This window comes from Musca autumnalis, unplaced genomic scaffold, assembly GCF_047663935.1.
Source record: "Musca autumnalis isolate F117 unplaced genomic scaffold, ASM4766393v1 scaffold_4, whole genome shotgun sequence".
NCBI classification, from domain to species: Eukaryota; Metazoa; Arthropoda; class Insecta; order Diptera; family Muscidae; genus Musca; species Musca autumnalis.
In genome coordinates this window covers 103,540,413-103,562,318 of record NW_027411977.1, presented here as the reverse complement: position 1 = coordinate 103,562,318, position 21,906 = coordinate 103,540,413, and the positions used below count along the sequence as shown (strand labels likewise).

The following is a 21,906-nucleotide window of genomic DNA, read 5'->3' as shown; positions in this document are numbered from 1 at the left end:
AAAACTTGCAAAACACTGACATGGTTCCTAAGCCTGGGTACTTGCGCAAGCAGATAACACAGAAAAAAATCTACGGGTCAATATACGTTGAAGGTTTGTAACAAATCAAGTGGAATCGAAATCTTTTCTCAGTTCGGCTTCTAAGACAAATGTTCTGTAGAAGACCAAATAAGTAAATTACAGTTTTATACCGCCCACCATAATATGGAGGGTATAATTAAATTTGTAATTCCGTGTAACGCATCGACATATTGGTCGGAGACCAATATACTGATCGCAATTTTTGAAATAGAGCTTTGTAATATTGTACAAAAATTTCTTCCTAGATTATTTGGTATTTGAATGGCCTGTATCAGTTCTCGTTTTCATATAGCAACTATAGAGCGGTACCTCCTGATTTTCGGCATTTTGAAAGTTGTAGCCTCAATTTCCCACCGAAATGACTGAAATTTGGTATTTAGTCTTCGTTAGGGGTGTGAAATTTTCCACCTGAAATTTGTCGGTATACGTAGGTTCACGTCTTCATATAGCCCCCAAAGAACCGTACCTCCCAATTTTAGGTAGGTTTTAACCTCACAAACACATCGAATTGGCTAAAATTTGGCGATTAGTCTTTGTTGGGGGTGTAAAACTTTCCACCCGAAATTTGTGAGTATAGGTACATATAGCCTCCATATAGCCTCCATAAAGCCGTACCTTTCGATTTAGGAATTTTGAAGGTTTTAGCCTCACTAACACACCGAAATAGCTGAAATTTGGTATTTCGTCTTCGTTGGGGGTGTAAAATTTTCCACCTGAAATTTGTCTGTGTAAGTCCGTACCTTCATGAATGCCTGAAATTTGGTATTTTGTCTTCGTTGGGGGTATAAAATTTTCCACCTGAAATTTGTGAGTATACGGCCTCCATAGATTGAGCTATAATTATTATTGTTTATTGAGCTATAATCTATATATATAAAATAGAAAAATGTTTGTATGTTTGTTTGTTTGTTTGTTTGAAATTTATAGACTCAAAAACCGCTGAACCGATCTTGCTGAAATTTTCAGGGTATATTACAACATCGCCTGAAAGTAACATAGGCTATAAAAAGTTTCGAAATTCCGCTCTGATCCGGAGATATAGCATCAGAATCGGAGGTACCTCCATAAAATTTAAACTTTGTATGCAAATATCTATAGAACGGTTACAGATACAGACTCCAAATTTGAAATGTGTGATGGATTTTATCCTAAAAATAAATGTGCCAAAATATATCGAAATCGGTCCAGATTTGGATATAGCTCCCATATATATTTTCGTCCAATTTCAAGTATTTGATGTACCAAGCACGCTATATATGTGCGATTTCCATGAAATTTGGAATGCGTGACGGAACGTGGCTTATAACAAAATGCGCCAAACTATATCGAAATCGGTTCAGATTTGGATATAGATCCCATATATATTTTCGTCCGATTTCAAGTATTTGATATACCAAACACGCTACATATGTCCGATTTCAATGAAATTTGGAATGTGTGACTAAATTTGTTGCAGAAATGAGTATGCCAAATTATGTTGAAATCGGTTCAGATTTGGATATAGCTCCTATATATATTTTCGGCCGATTTCATGTATTTGATGCACCCAACCCACTATGTATGTCCAATTTCAATGAAATTTGGAATGTGTGACTAAATTTGTTGTAGAAATGAGTATGCCGAATTATATTGAAATCGGTTCAGATTTGGAGATAGCTCCTATATATATTTTCGGCCGACTTCATGTATTTGATGCACCCAACCCACTACGTATGTCCAATTGCAATGAAATTAGGAATGTGTGACTAAATTTGTTGTAGAAATGAGTATGCCGTATTATATTGAAATCGGTTCAGATTTGGATATAGCTCCTATATATATTTTCGGCCGATTTCATGTATTTGATGCACCCAACCCACTATGTTAATATGTCCAATTTCAATGAAATTTGGAATGTGTGACTAAATTTGTTGTAGAAATGAGTATGCCGAATTATATTGAAATCGGTTCAGATTTGGATATAGCTCCTATATATATTTTCAGCCGATTTCATGTATTTGATGCACCCAACCCACTATGCATGTCCAATTTCAATGAAATTTGGAATGTGTAACTAAATTTGTTTTAGAAATGAGTATGCAAAATTATATTGTAATCGGTTCAGATTTGGATATATCTCCTATATATATTTTCGTCCGATTTCATGTATTTTATGCCCCAAACACGCTATGTATGTCCAATGTGAAACTAAATTTGGTGTAGAAATAAGTATTGAAATCGGTGTTGATTTGGCTATAGCTCCCAAATTTATTTCAATGAAATTTGTGCGGTATCCACGAGTATATCTATAACGGAGCAAAATGTTTGTACGTTTGTTTGTTTGAAGTTTATGGACTCATGAAAAGATTTCGCGGATTCTGCAACAACAATGTTCATAGATAAGAAAAATAAAAGAAACAGAAAAAATCGCTGGAAGGATTTTTAAAAAAATCGCGGTCAAAATTCACAATTTTAGGGGTTTTTAGGTTTTCACGATTTTGCTTGGAAACCGCAAGTCGTATCGACATGAATGTAAAGAAAATGATGTAGCTGTGAAAATTTTCTACAAGACTTACTTTTAGGTTTTTTCGTAGGTTTTACCATTTTTGAGATATAGAGGTTCAGTTCAAATTTTTAGGTTTTTATCTTAAGTCTTCAAGATTTTGCTTGAAAACCGCAAGTCATATCAAAATGGGACTAAAGAAAATGTTGAAGCTGTGAAAATTCTCTACAAGATTGGATGATTTATTTTTTCCTAGGTTGTACCATTTTCAAGATATATATGTTTAATTTGGGAAATTGCAGTAATGACATTGTTTTATAAGGAGACGATACAGTCAGTGCATTGTCTCAATTTGAACTTCTATATCGCAAAAACGGTAAAACCTACGAAAAAATCATAAAGGTCAAACTTTTGGAGAATATTCACAGCTACAACATTTTCTTTAGGCCCCTTCACATAGGACTCGCGGTTTCCAAGCAAAATCGTGGAAGCCTAAAGAACCCCTAAAAACGTGAACTTAAATCGCGATTTATTTGAAAATCCCTCCGGCGATTTTTTTTGTTTCTTGATACTTCTCTTCTATGAGCATTGTAGTCTCAGAATCTGCAAAAACTTCCCAGGTGTAAGCACCTTCCATTTAAATTTGGTTAAGGCACACCGTGCCCACCTCGCCTTTGCAATGGTACAAGGTTAACAGTAAAAAACTACATAACTATTTAATTGAGGCAACGATTATTACTGGGAAGTATAAAGGTTCAGATGTACTTCTACCTCGATTCCCTCTAACAACAGAAACGCCCTTCAATTTTAAAAGATTGCAGTTTCCTGTACGTTTGGCATTTGCAATGACTATAAATAAATCCCAAGGACAGACTCTTCGTGTATGCGGCCTAAATTTAGGATGTTCTTGCTTTTCTCATGGTCAGCTCTACGTTGCATGTTCACGTGTTGGTAGACCGGCCGATTTGTTTGTTTACGCTCCTGAAGGAAAAACAAAAAACATTGTATATCCTAAAGCATTACAGTTAATACTTTACTTTAAATTTTTGAATTTGATTTCTTTCTGATTTCAAAAAATCCGTAAAATTTCAAATGCATATCAACGCAAAAGGAGTAGCGAAGCGCACCGGGTTCAGCTAGTTGAGCTATAATTGCGAACTCTAGCGTGTTTATGATAACACTACAAACAAATAACTGGGTATATTAGGCTGTAACTCTGTTATCTTATCACAATTGAAATCAATAGAAATTTATAATAGACAGACGGACACACGGACGGACGAACGGACACACATCTCAAAATCGCTTTATCTCACCGAGGTATGAAGATTGGTATACCACATTGGGGGTCTCCGACAAATATTTCGCGGTGTTACATGGATTTTTACCAAAACAAACTTATAATACCCTTTCCACATAGGGGTGTATGGTATAAAAACGTGTTGGGAAGAATATGATATTGGTCCTATCATGTCCATTCACATATGTATATGACTGTCAGAAAATATCACCATATTATTTTCCAATTATAAATATGCGTTTTCAGCAAAATTCTGTAACAAACAACAAATTTCGGCTCAAAACGTTGGGTCCCTTGCCATCCTTTCTTTCAGACGTTTTCGTTCGTATATTTTCGTTATGGAAACCAAAAATATGACAAACATGTTAAGTAAACGAACGAATCGGAAATCTGTTTGTACATAAAAAAAAACAAAACGTTATTCAAAAAGTATTATTTTTCTTGTGAGCATTTTTCTACTCTGCCTATGTAAACTCAATAAAAATATTTGGCTATAAATATTAAAGAACAATTTTTGAAGGCAAAACGCATAACTTTTTTGCATCACTGTAGTGGTTTCAACTCACCGTACACACAGTATTATATTTACACCATTATGTACACTAGCGGTCATCTGAATAGGTTTGAATTTTTTTCTTTTTATATGTTAAGGTATCTTCTGATGTGTTTGTATTGCAGATCCATACTATTTACTTTTTGAGAGTCCTATACTATGCCAACATTCCAAAGAAAAAACTTGAAGGTGTTGCCATATTTTCCGAAAATATCCCAATTATAATAAAAAATGTACAAAAAAGTGTCCAATTTTTTCGATCATCAGAATAGGTTTGAATCAAATAAAATTGAAAAATTGTACTATCCATGCAAATATTGCGCAATTTTTTGGTTTAGTTTAGTAAAATGGAACATTCTGATAAATCCTACAACAAATTTGACCCGCTTTATTAGGAACGTGGGTTCAATTCTCAACATGGAAGAGTTAGCAAGAACTTTCAGATAAAATCAAGAAATATTACAACAAAAACGTTTTATAAACTTGCTTTAAATGACTTTTTGATTTCGTCAGATCTCTTCTGAGCTTCGAAAATTTTTTGAAAGCAAATACCAAGTGTAGCCATATTAGGACCGATAAATTAGATAGGTCATTGAAAATAGTTGGTATTTTAGCTCAAGTTTCATTTTTTAACTATCCTTGCAGTACAAATTTAAGTATTATCATGCTCACAAATCCGGCATAGTTGACCACATGTATCATTAATGTTCGAAAATTGGTCTGGAAGAATGCCTTATCGACGACAATAAAGTAGAAAATTGTAAATCAAATTTAAGTCAAAGGGGCATGATATCGCCGACTTTTATAGTGCTGTAATACCTATGTAGTCAGGTAAAAAAGTTTTTTTCTGTTCACAAGTCATAAAACAAACAAGAATAAGTACAAAAGAATGGACTACTGAGGTTATACAGCACTATAAAAGTCGGCGGTATTATGCCCCTTTGACGTAAATTTGATTTACAATTTTCTACTTTATTGTCGTCGATGAGACATTCTTCCAGACCAATTTTCGAACATTAATGATACATGTGGTCAACTATGCTGGATTTGTGAGCATGATAATACTTAAATTTGTACTGCAAGGATAGTTTAAAAAAATGAACCTTGAGCTAAAATACCAACTATTTTCAATGACCTATCTAATTTATCGGTCCTAATAATATGGCTACACTTGGTATTTGCTTTCAAACAATTTTCGAAGCTCAGAAGAGATCTGACGAAATCAAAAAGTCATTTAAAGCAAGTTTATAAAACGTTTTTGTTGTAATATTTCTTGATTTTATCTGAAAGTTCTTGCTAACTTTTCCATGTTGAGAATTGAACCCACGTTCTTAATAAAGCGGGTCAAATTTGTCGTAGGATTTATCAGAATGTTCCATTTTACTAAACTAAACCAAAAAATTGCTCAATATTTGCATGGGTAGTACAATTTTTCAATTTTATTTGATTCAAACCTATTCTGATAATCGCAAAAATTAGACACTTTTTGTACATTTTTTATTATAATTGGGATATTTTCCGAAAATATGGCAACACCGTCAAGTTTTTTCTTGGGAATGTTGGCATAGTATAGGACTCTCAAAAAGTAAATAGTATGGATCTGCAATACGAACACATCAGTAGATACCTTAACATATAAAAAGAAAAAAATTCAAACCTATTCAGATGACCGCTAGTGTATGTGTGGCCTTGTGTGAGCACTCATTTTCATTAACTTACCTGTCAATCAAATCTCGTTTTTTTCGTCGATCCTGCGAAAGTGCTTCCACACAGAGTACTATCAATTTACTATCGCACGTTAGTCGTTCCTGATCCAATAATTTGTTTCCCAACAAATTGCTGGCATAACCAATTTTATCTCTTGCTCCACTATGCCAGGCGTCACAATATGTGTCAATTGAACGTTCGCCATTGGGTAATGCGCCATGCCAGACATGTTTCTGTGGCCTACAAAGAAAAAACAAAAATCCCAAAAAAATATTTAAAATAATTGAAATGTAGTAAAATAAGAAGATGTACAAACAAATGTTGCAGAAATATTTAAATAACATAGACATATGCATGTATGGTTTTTTACTTTTATATATTTATGCTTCTGTATATATAATGGGTAGCTGATGGAATGTTTATAAAAAAACCCAGTTTAAAAATTAAATAAATTGTGACACTTGATTTTTTATTTCGTTGCTTTTTTTCTGTCGGCAATGTGAATGAATATCCTTACACATACTCTGAATAAGTTACGACACACAAAACATGTTGACCAAATAAAATTTGAAAATATTATTTATTTATGTATTGACATTCATTTTTGAGGTCAATGTGTTGTTTGAACTTTTGTGGCCAAGATTGAATCACATTGTTGCTAAATTTAAATCAATATGACTAACAGTGTGCACACATTATATTCACACACCTATTTACAATTTCATACAAGTTTGAGGCAAATCCAAAGAATATTTAATTTATGTCTAAATCGATGATATTATGACAGAGCGTTTAGATACATCATGTACATATGTATGTATATGCGTGTATGTACAAAATTTCAAACGAATTTTGTATAATTTATGGATATACCTACGAAAGTGTGTATGGAAATGGATTTTGTCAATCTAAAGAGATTTCTCGTAGACATATTTTTATGCATTATTTATTATTATACATATTTGCCTAAATGAAGTTAGCTGAACAAGTTAAATCTCTGCGGTACATATGGCATATTTTTTTGTGTGCTGACTTTGTGTTACCATAACACAAACAAATATTTTCTATCAATTGATGTAATCATATACTTTTTATAACCTCCACCATAGTATAATTCTACACAGAAAAAATACTGTATTATAGGAATAGCGTTTATAAAGTCTTGCCAACGTTCAATTTTCTGCATTTCACGAAGGCCTTTCATAAAGCAAAACAAACAAAAAAATACTGGTTTCTTCTGAGAGATTGAAAAAACAACTTCGGTGAGTTGTTTATTGATTAACAACCACCACACACCACCAACCAAACCAGAGACTAATGTTGCTGCTTCTTATTAATGCTTTTATTTTGTATTATTGTAATTTACCGTTTCTTCTTAAGATTACCACTGTAGTTGTTATCGCCTTGAGAGCATAGCAGAACGATATGAAGCATATGTACATTAGGGCTATGACTTTTTGACATTTTTTCTCAAAAATGATTTCCTGTAGCAGGGATGAATGAACTTTTGCCTAATAATCACTACGCTATCGTTTATTCCATTGAAATATAAAAAAAGTTCACGCACAAATCGATTTTGAAAATATAATTTATTGAAAAAATGTATGAAAGGAAAAAAAAATTTCAAAAACTATTTTTTGTTGCACGAATGAATTAATATAAGCCTGCTAATAACAATGATAACTTTTATTCCATTTATATATTGAAAAAGGTCATGCACAAACCACTTCGAAAAATTTTAAATTTTTTGTTTTTTGTTAAAAATTATATCTTTAAACAAAATTAGTGAGAAATAAATGTTATGTCAGTTTAATTATTTCATGTGACTCTAAAGTTTATTTTCAATTGTATATGTGCTTACAGTGACTTCAAAAAATTCTCCATAATTTTGATAAATTCAAATTTTAAAATCATTTTGTGCGTGAGGTTTTTTCAACGAATCACCTTATAATTATGATTTTATGTAATCTTATGTCAAAACTCATCACGCTATCATACAGGGATATGAGTTTTTAAAGAAGTCTGTTTTTTGACAGCAAACGCATTGTAGTTGTTTGGTTTGGCATTTAACTAACAACAATTTTTGCGACAGTGGAGCGTAAAGCGTCTGCAAGATCAAGCATAATTTGAAGTGTTTTAGTGCTTCATAAACTCAAAAAAAAAATTTTGTTGAATTATGCCAAACTCTTAGTAAATGAGCTGTAACTCGAGTTGAGTTTTAGAGATATCTATATGAAAATTTGACACAAGATAAAATAAAAGTCGTAGAAAAAACAGAAATTGCTAACTCAGAAAACGCATTTTTTGAGTTATGACACTCTTTAAGTAAATGAGCGATATGTTGTTGTTGCAGTCACGTAAACGTATATGGGTGATCCTGTCTACTGTACAATATGAAATAACTACATCACGAACGAGAATATGTAAAATTGAAATATTGAAATATTTTTTTCTGTTTTCTGTCTATAGACACCTTAAGACAAGGCGCTAAAATTTTACACAGTTCGAAGATGGCAATTTGGGTCCAAAGTGATCAAAAAACTTATCCTCGAAAAATTTTGGGTATATTTAGGTCTATGTTTTTGTACCACTCGATTTCGGGTATTCTAAGGTTTTTAGCTATATTTTCACCGTATCTATTCTATCTATATATATAAATGAGCTTGGTGATAAGTGATTGACTGACTGACTGACTCATCATCAACGCCCAGCCAAAACGGCTAAAGCTAGGAGCTTGAAATTTTACCAGTGGGTCACTGTTGATGCAAATGTGCGAGATAAGGCCGGGTTTTAGAAAATTCGTCCTGGAACCACAAAAAATAACAACAACAAAAATCCTTATTTTTCATTATTATTACGTACTTATTCACTTAGTTGGCCCTCTGCAAGACATGTGTCAAATTAACAATGCTATAACTTAATGATACCGTAAACGATCACACATAATTTCAAATTTTGTAGTTTACTTCTAGGCGCACTTATTTTATCGTAAACCACTAAATAATAGAATGACAAGACATTTGTTATCTTCCATTGCAACAGATGTCGCAGTTGGTGATAATGATATAAACATCAATTACGCGAAAAATACAAACCGATCCTGATTTAGTTTTCACATAACAGGTGTCGCACAAAAGATTTTCATTCGTTAAAATCGAGTTAGAAAAAATGATTACAAACGATGCATTTGTAAAAATTTTGATTTTCAATTTAAAATTAAAACAAAAATTCTTTCAATAAATGATGTTGGGTTTGTTGAACAAATGAGTTGCTGTTGAAGACAACATTAGGGGAATAAATTCAGAAATCGGCCAGAAATAACAACAACTAAAAACTCTATGGACCTCACTTTTTGGTAATAACTAAATGTTAGCAAATCAATGAAAGTGCAATAAAATTGTGCATATTACCACGATTTATTTGCAATTAAGAATTTTATCGTACATGGAGATGTACAGTTATAACTATTCAATTTCAAAATCTGTAATTTGAAGAAATCGTTAAATAATTAATGAAATCAATAATAGGCCCCAGGAATATAGGAATATAGGAATTTGGTATGGAAATCAAGGTTGGGAAGTGGTGCTTCTAAAAGGAAATGGTTTGTAAAATTACCAATCATGTGTACGAAAAGTACTAAATGGTACTAAATTTAGTACAATTTAGATTTGGGTGAACGTAAAGAGCTGGAAACCTGAAATTTGGAATTAAGGTTACTGTTGTAGTGTAGGATTGAGATATGAGGGTAGTTTTGGAAATTCGTGCTTATGTGTACGAAAAGTACTAAATAGTACTAAATTTGGTACAATAGGAATTTGGGTGAACGGATAGAGCTGGAATCCTGATATTTGGAATTGAGATTACTGTTGGAGTGTAGGATTGAAGAACTTTTGGAAATTCGTACTTATGTGTATGAAAAGTACTAACTGATACTAAATTTGATACAATGGGGATTTGGGTGAACGGATAATAGCTGGAATCTCGAAATTTGGAATTGAGATTACTGTTGGAGCATAGGATTGGGGAAATTTTGGAAATTCGTATTTATGTGTACGAAAAGTACTAAATGGTACTAAATTTATTACAATTTGGATTTGGGTGAACGGATAGAACTGGAATCCTGAATTTTAAGTATTTTAATTTTATTTATTTTAATTTAAAGTATGAATTTTTGTAAACGGAAAGAGTTAGAATTTGCAACCCGTTCGCGGTAGGCTATAGAGGTAGAATTTGGATTTGGGTGACGGATAGAGTTTGAGTCCTGAAATTTGAAATTAGGATTACTATTGGAGTGTAGGACTGAGGTAGTAAGGGTACGAAAAGTACTAAGTGGTACTACCTGTGGTACAATTTGGATTTGGGGGAACGGATAGAGCTGGAATCCTGGAATTTGGTCAGACTGCTGTTGGAGTATTGGATTGAGATGGAAGTAGTTTTTGAAATTCGTACTTATGGGTACGAAATGTACCAAATGGTACAACTTGGATTTGAGTGCACGGATAGAGCTTGAATCCTGTTATTTGGAATTATGTTGAAGTGAAGGATTAAGGTTGTTTTGGAAAATCGAATTGTACAGAATTTGGTATAATTTGTTTTTGGGTAAAGGGGTTTTTGGAAATTCGTCGTAGAAAGGTATGAAAAGTGCTAAAGTGTACTAAATATGGAATCCATTGTATTAGGCAAACGCGAAGAGCTAGAAATCTGAAATTTTGAACGAATGGTCATTGATGGAGAGTTAGGAAGATGTACCAAAGGGTATTTAGAAACTCGACCTATAAGTGCACGAAAAGTACTAAAAGTTTCTAAATTTGGTACCAATTGCATATTTTTAATGGATAAAGCTAAAATCTTCAAATTTGGTATGGGAATCAAGGTTGGGAAATGGCGTTGAAATAAGGAAATGGTTTTGGAAGTTCGTATTTATGATTACGAGCAGTACTAAATTTGGATTTGGGTGAACGGATAGAGCTGGAATCCTAAAGTTTTGAATTAAGATTACTGTAGGGGTGTAGGATTGAGATAGTTTTGGAAATTCGTACCTTTGGGTACGAAAAGTACTAAATGGTACTACATTTGGTACAATTTGGATTTGGATGAACGGATAGAGCTGGAATTCTGAAATTTGAAACTAAGATTACTGCCGGACAGTAGAATTGAGGTAGTTTTGGAAATTCGTACTTATGGGTACAGAAAGCACTAAATTTGGTACAATTTGAATTTTAGTAAACGGATAGTGTTGGAATTAGGAATTAAGATTACTGTAGGAGTGTAGTATTGAGGAAATTTTGAAAAGTCGTACGTATGGGTAAGAGAAGTACTACATGGTACTAAATATGGTACAATATGGATTTGGGTGAACGGGTAGAGCTGGAATCCTGAAATTTTTGTTTGGGAAAGAAATGGTACTAAATTTGATACAATTTGGATTCGGGTGAATTAATAGAGCTGGAATCCTGAAATTTGGAATTACGATTACAGTCGAAGAGTAGGATTCAGATTGTTTTGAAAAAGCAAACTTATGGTTACGAAAAGCACTAAATGGTACTAAATTTAGTACAATTTGTATGTAGGTGAACGGATAGCGGTGGAATCCTGCAATTTGAAAGTATGATTATTGTAGCCCTGTTGCGTTGAGGAAGTTTTGAATATTGGTACGAAAGTTATAAATTGTTCTAAATTTAGTACAATTTTAATTTGGTTTAACGGATAGAGTTTGAATCCTGAAATTTTGAAGTAAGATTACTACTAAAGTGAAGGATTGAGGTAGTTTTGGAAAATCTTACTTATGGGTACGAAGAGTTCGACTTGATACTAAGTTTGGTACAATTTGGAATTGGACGAACGGATACAGCTGGAATCTTGAGATCTGTAATTATTATGGAATTTACTGTAATTATTTTGTATTAATGTCCGTGTATGGCTGAGATATGTCGTCGAAATACGTACCATAAGTATACGAAAATTACTTAATGGTACTCAATTTGTTTTTGGGTGTAGGGACAGTGCTGGAATTTTTATTTTTTGGAGTTAGGGTGTGTATTGGTGTGCAACGTTGATCTCGCTGTTAATGTGTAAGGGTGAGATACGGCTGATCTTTTTGAAAATCGAACTTAAGGGGTACGTAAAGTACTAAGATAAAAATAAATATTTATTAAAATTGGTATTAGTGCGACCAAATTTTCAGTGTTTGTCATTTCCATATTATATATTGTTTATTTGTTTTTTTATATCCTTTCCGCATACGAAGTAGCGGGCATTTTGCTAGTTATCTATAATTTGACATTTTGGGTAAGAAAAGGTCAAAACATTTCTCCACCAAATAATGGAGGATATAGGTCCACATTTTGGGAATAGCTAGTACCACCATTTCAGGTATTTTGAAGCTTTTAGCTTAATTGTCTAAATTATCTATAACATATATTATAACGGTACCACCCGATTACAGGTAGTTTGAAGCTTTAAGCTAACTTTTCTATAACATATATTATAACGGTACCACCCGATTACAGGTAGTTTGAAGCTTTAAGCTAACTTTTCTCACCGAATAAGCTATAATTGGGCATTTAGCGTTTTAGGAGATTGTGCAAATCTTCAACCCGAACTTATGACATAGTTTCACGTTTTGTAATAGCCGCCACCATATCCCACAAAGGATAATGATAATCTGAAAACAAAAATCGAAAATATAACCCTTAACCCTATATCAAAAACAAGGCGGCTAAAGATGTTATGGGTTATGGTAACAGATTTCTGTTGATCAGAGACCCATAGTTAAATATTACTAGGAACATTTCTTCTCTTAACAAAAAGTGAAGAATTTTGCTAGATTTTGACTCAGTTTTGAATCATGTAAAGTAAACACGGTGCGCCTTAACTAATTTCAAATGAAAGGTGCTTACACCTGGGAAGTTTTTGCTGATTCTAAAACTACAATGTTCATAAAAGAGCAAAAAATCGAAAAACAAAAAATCGAAGGAGGAATTTTAAAAAAAATAGCGGTCAAAGTTCACATTTTTAGGGCTTTTTAGGTTTTCGCGATTTTGCTTTGAAATCGCAAGCCTTATCGGGGCAATGTACTGACTGTATCGTTTCCTTATTAAACAATGTCATGCAGGGTGCATCTTAACTAACTTTAACTGAAAACCACTTACACCTGGAAAGTTTTTGCATTATTTAGATAACGTAGATAGGATAAAGTCAGAGGACAAAAACTTTCCAGGTGTAAGCGGTTTGCAATGCATTGCCCCAATTTAAACTTATATATCTCAAAAATGGTAAAACCTACGAAAATACCATTATGGTCAATATTGTAGAGAATTTTCACTGCTCTAATCCCATTTTGATAGGGCTTGTGGTTTCCAAGCAAAGGCTTGAAATGTGGAATGAGAACCAAGTTTAAGAAGAAGGGTATTTTTTTGTTTTCGACATTTCTCTTCTATGAACATTGTAGTTTCAGAATCCGCAAAAACGAAGTACGAAACGAAACCACTGCAAATGTTTCATAAAGTATTTTTACGTACGCTGTCCTAGAGTCACTGTTGGTGTGTGGGGTTAAGATATGGATATGTATGGTATTGGAAATACAAACTGTAAAAGGTATCAAATGGTACAGAATTTGCTACAATTTGTTATTGTATATATACTTTTTCATGAATACCCTATTAGGTGGGTCAAAATAGACATTGAAATGCAACAAATACGCACAAAGCTAAATATTGGTGGAGAGCTAGGGTTTGTCATTAGAAGCATCGTACTAAAAGACCCCATCGATCCCATTTGCGAAAAAAAAGTTTTTCGGGGTCAAAGGTCCACTTTTAAGGGTTTTTTAGGTTTTCGGATTTATTTTTTGAAAACGGTTGATCTATACAAAAAGTGACTAAAGTAAATATTTTAGACAGAAAAATTATCTACAAGTTCGGTCTTTATATTTTTTTTTAATAGAAGGAACTATTCTTGAGGTACAGCTGTTCTAAAAAACACATAATTTTTATGCACATATTCAGTCTTCTTCTTCTTTATTTGCCAATTCGTTTTGCGAATGTTAGCGACCAATACAATTATAAATAGATTTGTTTTAATAAATACGTATATATACAATATTTGTTTAAAGATTGCTTAGTATGTCTGCAAACGCATTTCTATCTCTAGCCTTTGATAATAGGGTTGTAGTATCTCGGATGCCCGTCCATTCTGTAATATTATCCATCCATGTTGTCTCCTTTTTTCCTCTAACAGGTCTTCCTTCTATCTTTATGTGGATTATATTTTGTAGCAATTTATATTTTTGATTTCGCATTATATGCCCCAGGTATGCAGTCTTTCGTCTTTTTATTACTGAGATAAGTTCTCTTTCAGACTAACCGACTAAAATAACCGAAGTAACCGGGTCTGTCCCACCAAAAAATATATGTTTGCTTGAAGTGCAAAAAATCCAACAAAATCAGAGCGTGTTTAGTAGTGTTATTCCATGTTAGATAAATTTTATGCAAAAATAGCCCATTTAAACCACATGTGTAACCGAAAGCCCAACGGAAACGACGCCAGCGAAAAATTCCCGATTTTTTTTTTTTTTTTTTTGAATTTTTGTCCGAAGTTTGGTGCTTTTGCGCTGATTACAAAAAAATATAATTTTAGTGGTCACCGAATCCGGTTCGCTGGTTATTCGACCCTAAAGGCCAAATTTAAAAACCGGGTTAGACCCGGTTCTTCTGAACTGATTACTGCATAGTGAATATCGTTTCGTTTTCGCCACATAATGTACTTACTAGGCTAATTTTTAATATGACTTTTAGATCGCGATATCTCGAAAAGGGTAATTCTTTTTTGAGAATCACAAAGCCCATTCTTGTAGACAATTGTAAATCTACAGCTTTTACTTTAGATACACAGAAAAAAGATTTCAAGAATTTCTACATACTTTCGTTCGTGATGTAGTTTTTTCATACACACACCATAACCACATACCTCAACTAACACTGTTGGTCGCAATAATTGTTGTTAGTTAACTGACAAACCAAACAGCTACAGTTCGTTTGGATTCGAAAAGTTCGCATCTACAATTTTTTAATTTCTTTAATATAAAGGCAACATCTAATATCTCAATCTAGTGCTGATAGACTCAACATTAGGCCGGGGCGATTTGTATGGAAGGAAAAAAATGTTATCGGGCGCCTGGAGTTTCTGATTCTTGGGATTGTACTGAGCAAAAAAGTCAACTAGACCATATGTCTACGGTGAAAATCGAGCCCCCGGATTTTGACTTGAAGTTTTTTTTTCAAGGATTTTCTGATATTTTGGCATATAACAACCAAACCACTGATATTTTCAATCCAACACAAAGACAACAATTGTAGCCAAGACAATAATAAAGAACTCTCTAGTACATCGCAGAAGCATTGGAACGCTCCTTCAGGCAGTTATGGCCTCGAGAAGGTGCACATTTTTCGGAAAATATCGATAAATGACACTGTGCTACAAAATGGGACTCTAATTCAGTGGGTGGAAAATCCCTATTGGAGATGAAAGCCCTTGGTGAGTGTACTAAGAACCCAAAAGGAAATTTTCACCATAGGTCAAGTTTCCGAGATATCGCGAGATTAATGGTTTAATTTTGGCCCCTTAATTTGCGAGAAAATAGCTTTATATCTCTGTTAAGCGTTATTGTAGCTTCATTTTGAGATTACATGTCTTCAGTCAAATTGAATGGTGAATCTTTTTGTAGAATATTTCATCCCTCTAACTCAATTCCTTCCATTTCCTTTTCGTCCTTTATTTTTTGAACCGTAGTAAAAATACCACAAGATGAGATTTTACAGCATCCAAATATTGTACAAAAATGTTGTTCAGAAGATTTTAGGTACAGTTCTCATTGATGACCAATTGATATTTCCCCGTGTTCATGGCCCTTTTTGACATTTACCCGTATTTTGTTGAGAAAACTATGTTTTGTTTTTATGTATATTCGTTATTGGTCTGTGGTGTATCTGAAATACTTACCATAAATAGCTCTTGTAATGACGAACACGTTAATAACAAATTTTATTGAAGTATAGATCCGGGTATCTAAATTTTTGAACCGGATATTCTGATATCAAAACCGATCTTGGAACCGGTTTTAAGTAACCAATTAATCGTATATGTATATCATTGGAAAGCTAATAATATGGGCAATCAAATGACAGCAAGTATCTGATTACATGATTACAACTTTGTTGGTTCCGAAGCTAGAAAAAAAAACCGCTTTCTTAAACCGATTTTGATGTAAAATATCACTGGGTTGAAAAATTCTTTTTGGCGAGGAAAGTCGATTAAGATATTTTATAAATCTGGAAAGACAGTTATGCCATAGGTCAAACTTCTGAGTTATTGTGAGATGAATTTGTGTTATGTTGTTTTGTTATCATGCACTTAAAGTTCATCAAGAATGAATTAATTTCGCCATAACTCAGAAGTTTGAACCACGTCAACTCAGTGATATTTTACATCAAAATCGGTTCGGAACCAAGAAAGTTGTAATCAGCTACTTGCTGTCATTTGATTGGCCATTTTTTTTAGCTTTCCAATGATATACATATACGATTAATCGGTTACTTAAAACCGGTTCCAAAATCGGTTTTGATATCAGAATATCGGTTCAAAAATTTATATACCCGGATCTATACTTCAATAAAATTTGTTATTAACGTGTTCGTCATTACAAGAGCTATTTATGGTAAGTATTTCAGATGCACCACAGACCAATAACGAATATACATAAAAACAAAACATAGTTCTCTCAACAAAATACGGGTAAATGTCAAAAAGGGCCATGAAAACGGGGAAATATCAATTGGTCATCAATGAGAACCGTACCTAAAATCTTCTGAACAATATTTTTGTAGAATATTTGGATGCTGTAAAATCTCATCTTGTGGTACTTTTACTACGGTTCAAAAAATAAAGGACGAAAAGGAAATGGAAGGAATTGAGTTAGAGGGATGAAATATTCTACAAAAAGATTCACCATTCGATTTGACTGAAGACATGTAATCTCAAAATGAAGCTACAATAACGCTTAACAGAGATATAACGCTATTTTCTCGCAAATTAAGGGGCCAAAATTAAACCATTAATCTCGCGATATCTCGGAAACTTGACCTATGGTGAAAATTTCCTTTTGGGTTCTTAGTACACTCACCAAGGGCTTTCATCTCCAATAGGGATTTTCCACCCACTGAATTAGAGTCCCATTTTGTAGCACAGTGTCATTTATCGATATTTTCCGAAAAATTTGCACCTTCTCGAGGCCATAACTGCCTGAAGGAGCGTTCCAATGCTTTTGCGATGTACTAGAGAGTTCTTTATTATTGTCTTGGCTACAATTGTTGTCTTGTGCTGGATTGAAAATATCAGTGGTTTGGTTGTTATATGCCAAAATATCAGAAAATCCTTGAAAAAAAACTTTAAGTCAAAATCCGGGGGCTCGATTTTCACCGTAGACATATGGTCTAGTTGACTTTTTTGCTCAGTACAATCCCAAGAATCAGAAACCCCAGGCGCCCGTGAAGGTGTTCAAATCGCCCCACTCTACTCAACATGTATGTATGTACATATGGTTCGAATTGTTCTGCTATGCTCACAAGACGATAAGAACTGCAGTAAAAATCATTAGAAGAAACGGTAAATTACAAACATACAAAATAAATAATAACAAAAATTTGTCTCGGCTTTGATTGGTGGTGTGTGGTGGAGTGGTTGTTAGTCAATAAAAACAAATATGTTTTTTTCAATCTCTCAGAAAAAACAGTATTTCTTTCTTGCGTTGATGAAATGCAGAAATTTGAACCTTGGCAAGACTTTATGAACACTACTCCTGAAATGCAGTAATTATTTTTTTCTGTGTAGCTTTTGTTAAGTTTTACCGTTTTTGAGGAAAATCATAAAAACTGAATAATGCCTCCAAAAGTGACTTTTGACCCCGAAATTTTTTTTTGCACACATCGTTGGGGACTTTGTGGGAATTTCTGATATTTCCTCCTTATACGCATATCTATTTTGACTAAAAAAAAACATAACACTTGTTGTCAAAAACATTATTGTAATTTAAAATACAAAGAAACTCAAATCACAATAATGTAAAATCTATTATGCTTGTTATCAAAAGTTGTTAACAGTAGTCTGAATGGCCTACCTTGTGTAGGCCTTGATGAATACTTTATAACAATAATTAATCAAATCAATCCGAACGAAAATGTATTTCTACGTAACATAGAAATGTTGAAACGCGTTTTTCTCGAAATGCTATTTTGGAAGTCAGTGTCCACTCTGGCTCGAAAGCGAATGAAACTATCTTCATATATTTTTATTGGTCCATTAAGTATATAAAAATCTTGCTTTTCACAAAATAAGAAAAATTATACAACTTTTCATAATTTATAGAAGAAAAATGTAATAAAATTGTCTAAAATAGAAGATTATTATTTTTAAATAGTCTGTCGGATTGCGCTGTACATTTGAGCGTTAACTGCAGCACTCACTTTTGGCTTTTCTCGACTTTACACTCGAACCCATTTTATTTTGCTATACCTGTTTATTCCGGGTATAAAGGCAATGAATGTGTTAATCTAAACATATCTTCTAAATGCAATATGAAAATTATGGTCTGTGTATTTGTTGGATACTGTTCATAGTATTCCAATACACAAACTATAAATTGTATAATGCAATTTCGAGGATTTGTATACATTTACACAATTATTGCCGGAATAAAGTATAGAGAAAGTGTTAAGAATACATGACAATGTATACCCAATATAGCCATTGGCCAGACTGTATGTAGGTATAATGTTAAACATGTTTGATTCATTATTCAATTTTTATACATGTACATATTTACTTATGTATATAGCATACTAGTTGATTTCTGATATTCTGCTGATAATGGTTAATCCGGTATACACACTAGAGTTATGACTTTTTACAACCTCATATCCCTGTATGTAGCCTAATGAGTTTCTACACAAGATTACATAAAATCTTAGTTATAAGGTTATTCGGTGAAAAAAACCTCACGCACAAAATGACTTTAAAATTGTAATTCACCAGAATTATGGGAATTTTTTGAAGTCACTGCAAGAATATATATATTTGCAAAAAAGTTTAGAGTCGCGTGCGATAACCAAACTAATATAACATATGTTTCTCACTTATTTTCTTTAACTCTGAGAATCATAAAAATGTTGTAAACGATTGCTTCAAAGATGTAATTTTTTAACAAAAAAAAAAACAAAAAATATTTTTTTCAAATTGCTTTGTGTATAAGTTTCTTCACTATTTGAATGGAATGAACGTTATTTTAGTTATTTGTAGGCTTAAGTTTATTCATTCGTGCAAAAGTTCATTTTTCCAAAAAAATATTTTTATACCCTCCACTATAATATGGAGGGTGTAATTAAATTTGTCATTCCCTATAAAGTATATGGTAATATTCAAAAATGTTTTACAATCGTTGAAGTTGAGGTTCACCATTAAGTCGCGAACTGTCAATATATTTTATACAATATGAATATATTTATATTTATTGAAGTGTTTTAGCCGGGGTCGCATAAAATGAATCATAACAAATAATTTATGTGGAAGCTGTGTTGGTGGTAATATTAAAAAATGGGAAAAAAATTGTTGAAGTTTACAAGTTTTTTTTGTGTTCGTTCTTGATTTCTGGCCAAACCACGGAAAATTTAGTCCTGAGCTCAAATAAAGAATTGAAGAATACCGCTTGGGCAACATGGTTCTAATGTATGACTTTACGATATATACACTGCATCCCCCTAAAATCGGTGCTGACATTTTGAGGTTTTGAAATCTGGGTTTTTTGAATTTTTCTTATAACTGGAGGGCGCAACCAGATAATTACCCAAGCTATTTATTGAATTGTAGAACTCGTGATTCCACGTCGTTTGATGTATATCTCATGAATGTGCTTCATACAGCTCCCTAATAATAGGAGTCCAAAGTCGAAATTTTGGTGTGTAAATTTTCTTTAAAAACCTATTTTGTGGCTTCAAAATTTACAACTGTGACTTAGGTACCCTTGAACCCCGCGTGATCTTAGTTTTTTTACGCGCCGGATCTAATGAACCCTTCCGCTTTCAAATCCATCCACTAAAACGGCGGTTATAGATACTTTGAAAGTAGGAAATTCTGCAAAATTATTTTTTGATGATTCCGCGCATTGAATCGCGATTTTCTTTGGTTATTTTTACATAAATGGAATCCTTTATACCCGATGATATTATTTTCCAAAACCGTGTGGCATAAATTACCGAGATTCTGGAGTAATATTCGTATTTCATATAAAATAGAATCTGGTAGCACATCCGCGGTTCTTGACGAATTTGTTTAAAATTTGTTATAATTACGTATTTTTTATAGGCGGTCACTGAAATCGGATGCGCCATATAATCTTATGTACATCGCGCAATTTTTACCCACATAAAGGTTTTTTGAACAGTAAGATGCAGCTGACGGCACACTTTGGCCTCTAAATGAAAAGTGGAAAAATCGCTACATATTGAAAGAGATGCACTCGCTGTATCTGAAAAGCGCATGCGCCTTAACTGATTTTAACGAATTCGCGAATTATACGTTTTTTAACTTTTATGTTTTTTCTTTCGTTGTAATTTCAATATTACTTTCTATTTCATAATCCTATTGTTTATCAAAGTAAGCAAATACACTTCCGGTTTGTCATCGCATTTTCCCTGAAGAAGTTTCAGCAAAGTCCGTCAGTCCTTGCATCAAAATTTAGCGAAGTAGTAGAATAACTCCCAATAATGTTTTTTTCTATTTTTCGTATTGAACAAAATAATATATTTTTGAAATAATATTCCAACAATAAGTTTTCGTATTTTGTTGTTGCTGTAATACGGCAATTGTAAATTTAGGCATCTATGGATAGATAGATAATGCTGTTAACGCTTGATATATACATTTTCTTATTACAGCAAAAATGGAATTTTTAAATATTTTTTCTCTATAAGGGAATAAAACCCCCCATAACTTTGGAGCGCAGCATCCAATTTTGTGAACGCGAACAGATTGGAAACCACGACTTTTTTCTTAATCTATGTTCCAAAAAATTGCGGATGTGCTCGCAAAAATTTTTTTAACATTTCTTCCAATGGAATTGCAAAAGAAATTTGAAATTTACCATATATATTCTTATCAGCATAAAATTCTAAGTCGCTTTAACCATGTCCGTCTGTTGAAATCAGGAAGTAGCTCGCAATTTTTGAGATAGATCTCTATTAATTGGTAAAGAAGATCTATTACTCCTAGGATGTCTGGTATTGAAAATGGAACATATCGGTCCAAGCCTTCATATAGCCCCCATAGAACGGAGCCTCCCGATTTTTGGTTTTTTGGAGGTTGTGGCATTAATATCCCATAGCGTCAATATCCCACCGAAAGGGCTGAATTTTTCTATTTAGTCTTCCATTATAATTTTCTGTAGGTACAGATTTTCGATATTTTGAAAGTTTTAGGCTGGGGTACAAAACGTTATTTTAAATACAAAACCTCCCTTGCAAACATCAGACAATAGACGTGGACATATGTATATGCTATAGCCCTCATGTAAGGGTAACTGATTTAATACTTTAGTCAAATTTTCCTACCGAGTTGGTTGTTAATTGGAATTTAGTATTTCCAGAAGATTGACAACTTACTTGCAAGACACTATCCATATGCATACTGTGGCTTTAGTCTAACCCCCATGGACCGGTATAGCCCAATTTTATGTATTTC

The 21,906-nt window shown here is 33.1% G+C and overlaps 1 protein-coding gene across 1 annotated transcript in view; it reads right to left on the bottom strand.

Annotated features, from left to right (window-relative positions):
- Positions 1-21,906, bottom strand: part of LOC141403035 (uncharacterized) — a 416,517-nt gene that overhangs the window by 9,686 nt on the left and 384,925 nt on the right. Inside the window, exon 16 of the mRNA XM_073985168.1 lies at positions 6,136-6,363. Coding sequence (XP_073841269.1) covers positions 6,136-6,363 — 228 coding nt within the window. The remainder of the gene's footprint in view (positions 1-6,135; positions 6,364-21,906) is intronic.